We start from the raw sequence: 10,586 nt of genomic DNA, 5'->3' as shown, positions 1-10,586 counted from the left end.
CACCAGCACGGTGGTCTAGTGGTTAAGCATCATGCGCTCCACTTGAACATCACAAGTTCGAACCTCACTGAGGACGTAGAACTCGCCACTATGTGGGTGCATTATAGGATGGCGGTAGCTGGCCCATAATACTTGATCCAGTGGGCCTTGGACTTAATTCACTAGTATGTTGGTGGGGCTGCAGTGATCAAGTTGAACAAAAGTTTTAGCGAGCTATGGCGAAAGGAACATTCCATGGCGGTTAGGTTCCCTTAGTTTGGGCAGCTACAGCGGGTTAATTAGCCGACCTAGCCTTTAATTTAGCAAAAAAAAAAACGTGATTGGGGCTGTTATGAATTTGGATATAGAGATGTGAACTTGAAAATTCTTTTTTTTTTTCAATAGAAAGACTACACACGTATGGGTGACTTATGACATTTCAATTATGTGCTTTTATGAACTTTTATGACACTCAATCATCGAATTAATTGGGAGTGGGATCGGATCGGTCAGAACTAATATTGCGTGTTAATCGGCAAATCCCTGGTGATCATATTGCTGCAAAACTTTGGTAAAACTAACTGGCAAAATCATTAGGAACTGCAGATTTAAGATGGGATGATGGAAGCTCCCGACAGACACAGTAAACCCAAAAAAGGCAGTATTCCTTCGCCTCACCAGACCCCCATAAAGCAAAGAGATTCAACAGAAAGAAAACATCTCTCTCTCTCTACAATAAAATCTTTTGCTATTTTGGCTTTGTGTCTTTTGACTCGAATCCCCACAATTTTGCAGTTGAATTATACAATCTTCCTCTCATCCGGTCGTGGTCTGGCCTGGCCTGGCCTGCACAGCTGAGTTGAGGAGATAGCCGCCGGCGATGGGCGGCGCATATCACCGCCACTGCCGCCTTCAACATTTGGTGACTGCCACCGCGGCCCTCACTCTCCTCCTATTCGCCTCCGCTTCCGCCCTCTCCCTTAACCAACTCAGTAAGCACACACTTGGAAACATGGTATAACTTATCCTAGGAAGTCGAACCTGGCCTAGCGCCACATCCGTATGGTTCTTCCAAATTCAAATCATTCTTATGTATATCGAGTTGCTAATAGTGTTCGTAACAGGAAGTCGAGAAGCAGGAGAGCCCGAGAAGAAGCTAACAATCAGGAGCGGTAGTGGGGCAGCCGTGCAGCAGAGACTGAGAACAGTTGGGCCGGGGTCGTCGCCTCCGAGTTGCCGGTCAAAGTGCGGGAAGTGCTCCCCGTGTAAGCCGGTCCATGTCCCGATCCACCCGGGAGTGAGCCTGCCGCTGGAGTACTACCCCGAAGCCTGGCGCTGCAAGTGCGGCAACAAGCTCTTCATGCCTTGAAAACCGAACGGCTTGTCAGTCGGGAGACTACGATCTGCGCGATTCTGTATCTTTGTACTCGTCGACGTCATCCCATCCGTCCTTCGTCCCGGGATGCAATATATTTTCAACTGTTCGAGTCAGCAGTTTTCTGAATTTGGAAGCTGAGAACATAAATGCAATATCTGACAATATTTCCTCGTTATGCGCTCTGTGTATTTTGCACATGTCATGTTGATCTGTAACTAAATAGAGATACATATGTGACTGATTCTAATGGCTTCAATATTGATATCCATTTGCCTTGCAAATAGATGAGTTTATGTGAAACACGAATAACTGAAAAGACCAGCTTTAGGCCAATAAGATTTGCCTCGTGGTTAAAGAGCGACTTCTTGTGATCAGACTTATCTGTTTTATGAACTTGTGGAGTGTTCATGTCGACCCTAAGATTAATCGAACGAAATCTGAACACCGTCGTTATAGATAAGATACAATATAGATCAAATCACGCAATTATTGTTTGATGTAATATATGATGTAATAGGGAGTTAATCATGTGCTCTATATGACGTTGCGCTGTAAAAATAGTAAATTCAGTAATTATGTGACACGCAATCATGTTAAACTTTTCGTTATGCTATAAAGTGACAATTCTACTCTCGTCTTTTCATTAGGAATTTAGTGCTAATCATGATTTGTTGATTCAAGTGATGCAACATCTCTTATCCTTAAATAAGAAATCTCAAGTTTTTTTAGTTTTATAAGTGGAGAAATTCCACAATTACAATAGTTTTATCATTTAGTGAGTTAATTGAAGTTCGAATCTAAATTAGTCGGTGCTCATTAAAATTCAAATACAGAAAAGATTCAAAATTTAGTAATTTGAACATAATGGATAAACTAGTTGATTGTGCCCTAAATTTGGCAACATTGTTTAAGTTTCACAAGTGGTTAGTGATTTTAATCTCATATAATAAGTTAAGAATATCTTATTCGTAATCTCTATAAACGGAAAGTTTAATATGACCATGCGTAATGTGACACACAGTCATCCTGTCCGTTCATCTGCGGCTCCCATACAGGGCCCACGCGTGATGAACAGTCATGATCCGTTGTTATGTGATACCGGGTCATGTTAGACTTTCCGTCTCTATAAAATATTTTATTGATTTGTTGTGTATATAAACTATCACTAATAATATCCATAAAAAGTTATCAATAATAATAGTTTTCCATCATAATGTGAATAACGATGAAATTTTTTTGTCTTTCGGTCTGATAATGATGAAAATATTTACGAATCACCCGCAAGGATCCGCTGTCATCCTCCCCTTCTTTCTCTCTACTGAGGAAAATAGAACCCTAATCGCAGGCCACCTCACTGGCGTGTCCAGCTCCACCGCCACCGAGATCGGAAAGCCGGGTCCTCCGTCTATCTCCCGGTTGTCTTCGTTCTCGGTGGCTCCTTCTCCTCCTCACTCTTCTCACTCCTCGGATAGATGAGGGCTCGACTTAGGCAAGGACGTTGTCGCTGATCGTCGCCTCAGCTGTCGATCAAGGTCGCGGCTCGGCCACTGGTCATCCACTGAACGAGTGGCGGGTTATTTTTTTGATGAATAACGAGTCGCGGGTTAAGGTGCTCCTTTGCGAAGGCCACAGTGCTCCATCTACGTTGGGTCACTGGCCTCAACTTCTGACCTCAGCTACGGCGGGTTCCATCGGCCTCTCCAGTCGAGGGTCTCGCCGGCCTCATTTTTTTATCTTTGCAAGGACACTACCCGGAGGGCTCTTCCACGGCCCCACCATGGCAAGCTCATCAGTCTTGGTTGCAGCAAATACCTCAGCCCTTGCAGCCCACAGCCCGTTATCGATGGAGCTGTTAGGTGTCTTTAGATCCAGATCTGAGGTGGAGGAGGTCATGGATGGCCTCCCGTAGGTCGCAGCTGCCCTCCTCTACATCCTCTCCGTCTTTCCGGCGTGGCGTGTTCGAGGCAGTCTACCGCTCCCCTTCTGGGACAGCGCCTACGCCCTTCCCGACTTGTGGCGGCAAGAGGAGGCGACTGATATCTCCATATTTGCCGGCGAAAGCAACTGCAAGGGTCTTGCAGCCTCCTGACCGAGCCGGCCCGCCTACTGCCCGCCTCTTGACCAACGACGCCGCCTGACTGGCCTGACCAAGGACTCTTGATGCCATGATTTGAATATTTTTGGTTGATTCGTTGGTTTGAACCGATTAAGGAAATCAAGCTGCATTGGTTTGACGGTATGGGGATTGAATTGATTAGGGGTTGGTTGATTGATTTGGTCTACTGGCTGTGATCTGTGAAGGGTGTCTGCACTGAGTGCCACGGACTCCTCTTGGCTCTACTCCTGTTTGGACTCCGGTTTCCGGTATTGATTGAGGTTATATAGAGTTTAGTCTCAAAAGGTCGAGAACAAACTGTAATTAGAAAGATTTTTTGCAATTATATCTGTATTTATTGTATGTGTATATGTCACATTTATATTTTTTTTTATGGTGATTCCAGTGAATTTGCTATATTTTTCTGTCTTTATAGTCGTCCTTTTGAATATTTTATCTTGTATTCGTTTTTGATATCAATTCACATTCTTTGATTTGCTGAGCCAAAAAATATGAAAGCATTTAGATTATGTTGATATTAATATCCTTGGGAACATAATGAGTTATATCAATTATATCGGTAGGTTTGTTACATGAAAAGACTTTCATTTCACTACATAAATTCCATGCCAGCTCCTAGTAGAAAGCTGAAAGGAGTCCAGTCCTAACGTATCCTACCTTGATGGTTTCAAGTGCTCGCCTAGGGTTGAGTCCGGGGATTTAATGATGGACCTAAAAAGCCACCCGCCTACAAGACACCTTGTGCCCAATCAATCCGAATAACTCTTACATCCTCTGTATTATTGCGGTGGTCGGCGAAGAATTAGTTGATACTTATATTTCAAATATCGTCATTACTTCTTCTCCAAGAAAAAAAGTTCACGACTCATGAAGCTTGTACCTCTACACTACACTGTTTCATCGTACTTTTGGCCACTCCGAAAAATTCCCCACTGCTCTTGTAGGAGTCAAGGCTGTCTCCGTGTCACAGCTCCGGCATGGCTAGTCATCTTATCGAACCAGCTATTGATCATCACCTTAATAAGCTATAGCGTCATCTTGTTATAAGCTGATGCACAAATGATGATCAATATCGGCAAATAAGTTGAAAACATCATATAATCCCACCAAAGGATAAAAACGGAATAAAATGGAATAATTGTTTGATATTTTTTAATCCAACAACACAAATACGTCCTTGAATTATAATTGGCATGTTCAAAGGTATGCATGTGAGTAAAAGAGATAGGGTATCCATCCATTACTGTTAGTAGAGTTTTCCATAGAAAAGAGGAAATAATATATATTGCGTTTGGTTATTATTAGATTTTAATTTTGAAAAAAAAGTGGTATAAATGAGATTCACCATTTGATTTTGTATGAGTTATGTTGTTTTATTGTGGAAAAAAGTGATATAAATGGAATTCACTCTTTGACTTTATATGAATTATTTTATTTTGTAACGTGTAAAATTAAACTAGAATTGTAATTTTAAAATAACACTCACTAATCAAAGAAGGCAATAGGATGAGAGATGAGGACAGAGCTATTTGCAGCCTTCTCTGCGGCCCCTTTCTTCGCAATCTCTAGCCTCTCCATAGGAATAACACCCTATTCATTCATCATTATTTCTCTTTTGCAATTATTTAGGCTTTTCTTTTTAAAATAATGTAAGAACAAAAAAAGCATGCCTGAAGGCCTGCAAAAAAATCTTCATTTGCAGATGTATATCCCTCGGAATTTTAACTATATTACATACATATACATACATCTTCCATTTTCATTCTCACTAGCAAAGGGGCTCGCACGATGCCGCTGATCTTAAAAAAAAATCTCTGTTAAGAATATTTTCATAAGTAGAAATGCGAAAAATGCTATTTGTAATATTGAAAAGTATATAATTTTAATAAATTAATATCGCGTGAATTATTTTAAAATTGATATAACATTCTAAATTTGAAACCGTGTTAGTTTAATAAATATATAGACTTGGAGGAAAAGGTGAGAAACTTAATTAGATAACATGATAAGAAAGTATAAAATTGCAAAAGTTTATGTAAAATTATAAATATAGAGATATAATTAATTTTACGAAAATTAAAATATTAATTCATGCTTTATAGATATTACTATACCATATCAATTTGTATTATACATAGAATTGCCACTATATTTATTAGGATATAATTCTACTTAATTGCTCGGCATTAAATATCTCATATTTTATTTTATATGTTACTATTATAACTTGTCCTTACTGCAACATATTTCATTTGGTCCCAATAGTTTTTTGGCACATGATATCGTGCTAGAATGTATTCAAATATTATGAGGATTCTTTATTTTTTGTGTAAAATTATAAGGATTCTTTTCATTTAGTAATAAAAAGTAAAAATATATGTGGTGCATTATAGTGTTTGCAAATATGCATCATAATATAATAATACGACAAACCCCTAAGTACGAAATCTTATAATAGTTATAATATTTATTAAGTACAAATTTAATTGAAAACTCATCATTGAGAACTCCGTTAATTTTAAATCATCTTCAAAATTATTTTAAAGCATCTTGCAACCATAACCAACCCAAGCGAGAATTTTCAATAGGCTGAAGTAACATTGCATTTCACCAAAAATTAGTGGTGATTTAAAATAAAATTTTTATATTTAGGTAAATAAATTATTAAAATATATATATATATATATATATATGTATATGTATATGTATACAAGCCTAGATGAGATTATAAACATATATAAAAAAATCAAAATAAAAAAGCAAAAATTTATTAGCTTGACATGTGTCCACTCAAACAAGAGATTTAGTTTTATTTATCGATAGATATAGATTATAGATAGATATTGTGTGCATAATATAACAATTGGCACATTTTAATACAACTGCTAAATCATGCTATAATATAATCTATATGTAGTAATTTAAAATATTTTCAAGAGAGCCTTCCATTTGAGCTTTCAAAAGATTTCAATTTGAGTGATGAGGAACTTCGAGAGACAATCTATCAGCTCGTGATTGATCTCTGATTCACGTCCCTTATTAATATATAGGTAAACCTTCTGCTATGTTTGTTTACTAAATCATATTTAACTTATTTACTTTATTTTTCATCAATTCAACAATATAATTATTACTTTTCTATTTTTTTAAAAATTCTCTTTCATACTTTTCCTTATATATTATTACAATTAAATTTTTAATACTAAATCTTCTCAACTATTCAATATTTTTTCCTTAATTTCAACACTTTTATCAATTCAATAGTGCAATCATTACTTTTTTTTATTTTTTTCTTCAAATTCTCTCACATATTTTTTTCCAATTACTTTTGTCTTCATTTCCTTAATTCATATTAAATTAAATTAAATAAAACTTAATTTCTTTACCAAATACAATATAAATGATTTTACATTGGGCAAAAAAATGATTTTACATTTTATTGAAAATCCAATAGTATCATCAAACAATGAAGTAGATTTGCTAAGCTATCTAGTTACTATATTTTCTAATTTATATTACATAAAATAGTAATTAAAATTTATAAATGTAAAAGCTCTGCGCAATGTGTTGATAAGTAGACCAATTATTTATCATTTTTATCGTTATTTTTTTTTATTATTAGTACGCCTCCGCAGAAAATGGGTCTTGAGGTGACACTTAGGATACACAATGGGACCAACACTTTTTCCTCTGAAACCCTAGCTTTACCCCTAGATTTGCCGCCACCAGTGCGTTCGGCTTTGTCAGGCGCGTCAGGCGGCACGCCTCTTATCAATCTCTCTTCCTCTCTCTGTCCTCGCTATTGCCTCATCGCTCCCTCCAGCCACAGCTCCCCCGCAACTCCTCTCAGTCGTCGTCTTCTCCTCTACCACCAGCCTGCTCTGTCACCACCCCATTTATCACCGCCTACTCCTCTTCTGCCTTGCCATAGCCTTCAGTCATCTCTCCACCAATGACATCCTCATCCGATCTCGATCCACCGTCATCATCCCACCACAGTTGCTTCATCTTTTAGCTGCCGCCCCACCACGGTAGATTTGCTTGATCTGTTTTGATTGGGTCAGATTCCACCCTACCGCTCAGCTTTGGATTAGATATGGCATTTTTTATCCTTGATCTACTCAAATAAAAACATATCGGTGTAGATTTGATCTGTTCATAGGAATCTGCTGCTGATTGGCCTCAATCTTGTCTTAGACTTGGACTTCTCAACACGTATCGCCGAAGATTAGTGTTGGCCTCTCACACTATCCTCATGTCCACTCCCCATGACAAAAATCTTGGCTTCCTCAGGCTTTGACCATCGACCTATTACCGACGTAGCCCCAAGAACCTTATGTGTTCGGGTTGTTACTCCCCTTGATGGATGTACTGGTGGTCTCTCGATGTTCAGATATTGCGTATGTCTAGTTTTGGTTTAGGCTAATTTGCGATTGAATAGCTTAGATTCCTTGCTTTTCGTTTTATTTTGTTTAATGCGAGGTTTGTTGTGTATTTGCTTTGAATAATGGACGACTCTACAGTCGATCCCTGGGTTGTCTTGTATGCCTTTTTAGGTAACTATCCTGTTGTTCGAGATGCCTTTTCAAGCATCTCTTTGTTTGGGATGCTTCTCCAGGCATCTCTTTGTCCCCAGATGCCTCTTTAGGCATTTCACCCCATGTACATTACTCTGACGTTCAATAAAACTTTACTGTTCACAAAAAAAAGTGACACTTGGAGGGCCATTCTCTTTTTTCTTTGTTTAAAATTCATAAAACAAATAGAAAATGTGATTTCTTTCTTTATTATTATTATTATTATATATATATATAGATAGAATGTCATTGCTTCATTTATATCATTTTATTTTTCAACCTAGAGAAAGGAAAGATCATTTTATTTTTCTTTTCCTTTATTTAGAGTTACATTCGTATTTGCTTTTCGCCCTTTCTTAAATGCCTCGGAAGTAATTTCGAAAGACCTTCTCAAACCTGTTTTTAAATAAGTAGTAAAATTTAAATATTGCTAAAATTTTTCTATTCATAAAATATCTAAGTTCTCGCATGCTTATGGTTTTTAACCCTTCGAACAGATTCTACAGTACATGTAGTGTCTAAATAACTTGAATTCTTTATGCATATATTCCTAACTTGACCCTAAATGGTGTGAATTAGTAATATAAATATGATGTAATTAAATATAACAATAATAGAATCTAATTTCTTCGATTTTACAGTAACTAATTAGACATTTGGGGTCGTATGAACAAACTTAAAGAAGATAGGCAAAACTGAAGGAATATATAGATTTGAGTTGTGCAAAACTAGTTTAATATATGGTTTGACAAAGTAACTGTAAAACCATAACAATTGAAAACTAAAATATGATCTAGCAAAAATTAGAGAAAAACTGAAATGTGGAGTCAAATGGGACATTGTGTTTTCGTTATCTTTTCTTCTATCATATAGCATGTATTATTTTACTTTGCGAAAATTCTCAGACATCTAGTAGCAATTGAGTTCATTGATTTTATGGATTTTGATATTAGCTGTGAATACAGATATGCAGACATGACGTATATCTTGATCGTTACATGTAGTATATATACAATTATTCTTTTTTTTTGGTCGATGGGCAATTTCTCAGCAATGTAGTACATTGAAATTCACCGAAATTAGCATCTCGTTGTTAGGATTGATTAGACATGTGAACAGAATTAGTCTCAAGTTTCAAGCAATAAATTGAGAATATTCATAATCTCGTGAAAAAAAATATATTGTCAAATCAATGTTGTTGATGGCACTGCACGAGCATTTTACCTAGTTATTGCATATAAATATAGAAGTACGCTTATTGTATTCCTAAATATCAAAGAGGGTTTAGTGTGGCTCACATGCCTTGTTTGGAAATAGAGTTGAGTTAAACTCAACTTCATTCCAACTATGTATATATATATATATATATATATATATATTTAATTGGATTGTGATAATAAGGTGGAGAGAGAAAATAAGAAAGTGCGTTCTTGAATTATATAAAAAAATAATGAATAGTTGAGATAAAATAATAATTGTATTGTTGAATTATAAAAAAAGTAATAAATAGTTAAGAAAATTTAGTATTAAAAATTAAATTGAATGGTAGTTAAGATAAAAAAATTGAAGAAAAAGGAAAAAATAATAATTGTATTGTTAAATTGAAGATAAATGGAGTTAAAGTAGAAAAAATTACTCCAAAACCAAACAAGGTATATTTCAAATTCGATACTTATCATGAAACTATTATATTCCTATATTAAATAATAAAAGTACAAATATTAAACGGACACAAGAAATTTTATGGACGAAAATTAAATCCGAAATCTATTACTTCCAGTAGAAGGCTTGTTTGCAATTGTATTACACCACCAATCTCTTGCTCTCCCATTTCATTAGCGTGCATCGCACCAACAACGGAACACTAACAAACCCTAGATATCCTCACTTTTATTTAGGAATATAAGGGGAAAGTATATATATATGTATGTATGTATGTAAGTAATTTGTCATCTATTCGAGATTAATGAAGCATTGTAGCTAGGCAACAATAGTGTCCATCAATCATTGTTCTCTTTACTTGATAAAGAAAGTGAACATTAGATCAACCCAAAGCCTTGTGAAGCTGGCACCACATGATTGGTAATGGGAAAAGAAATAGATATGTCATGTACCACGAAAAACAACGGAATTTATGGATCCATTTATAAATTCATTACACCATATCACTTAAAAAAGATCATCTGTGTCATGCGTCCTCCACAAGCCATGTGACAATGTTTTGTCTCGACCATGCTGAGGCCGAACTAACTATACCCTGAGACCAACGAGTTATTGCTTATTTTTGGATAATTAACGAGCTATCCGTTTAAGTCAACATGTTCTATAAAGGAGATTCTAAGACACAATCAACAAAAACGATTACTTTTTTTTTCCGGTTACTCGAGAACAAAAATAATTACTTCAAACGCATTAAAATAAATTACTAAAAATTTAAGTAAAATTTATGTGTTTTACTATAAAATTATGTAAATTTCTTTGAAATTTATGTAAATTTTTGAATATCATAATCCAATTCTAACTGAATTAATCGAAA

At 35.9% G+C, this 10,586-nt stretch overlaps 1 protein-coding gene and 1 long non-coding RNA gene across 2 annotated transcripts; both read left to right on the top strand.

The window, feature by feature from the left end:
- The first annotated feature begins 629 nt into the window (after positions 1-629).
- Positions 630-1,532, top strand: LOC116208685 (EPIDERMAL PATTERNING FACTOR-like protein 5). The gene is made up of 2 exons (XM_031542227.1): positions 630-971; positions 1,104-1,532. Exons 1-2 carry the CDS (start codon positions 860-862, stop codon positions 1,346-1,348), a joined length of 357 nt encoding a protein of 118 aa, XP_031398087.1. The 5' UTR covers positions 630-859; the 3' UTR covers positions 1,349-1,532.
- A 5,575-nt stretch (positions 1,533-7,107) lies between these two features.
- LOC116206801 lies at positions 7,108-8,200 on the top strand. Its single transcript, XR_004156803.1, has 2 exons — positions 7,108-7,532; positions 7,619-8,200. It is a non-coding gene; the product is annotated as an uncharacterized LOC116206801 (long non-coding RNA).
- The last annotated feature ends 2,386 nt before the right edge of the window (positions 8,201-10,586 follow it).

Source organism: Punica granatum, chromosome 5, assembly GCF_007655135.1.
Source record: "Punica granatum isolate Tunisia-2019 chromosome 5, ASM765513v2, whole genome shotgun sequence".
In the NCBI taxonomy this organism is placed as follows: domain Eukaryota; kingdom Viridiplantae; phylum Streptophyta; class Magnoliopsida; order Myrtales; family Lythraceae; genus Punica; species Punica granatum.
Note: the sequence above shows the minus strand (reverse complement) of the source record. Positions and strands in the feature narration are given on the sequence as shown.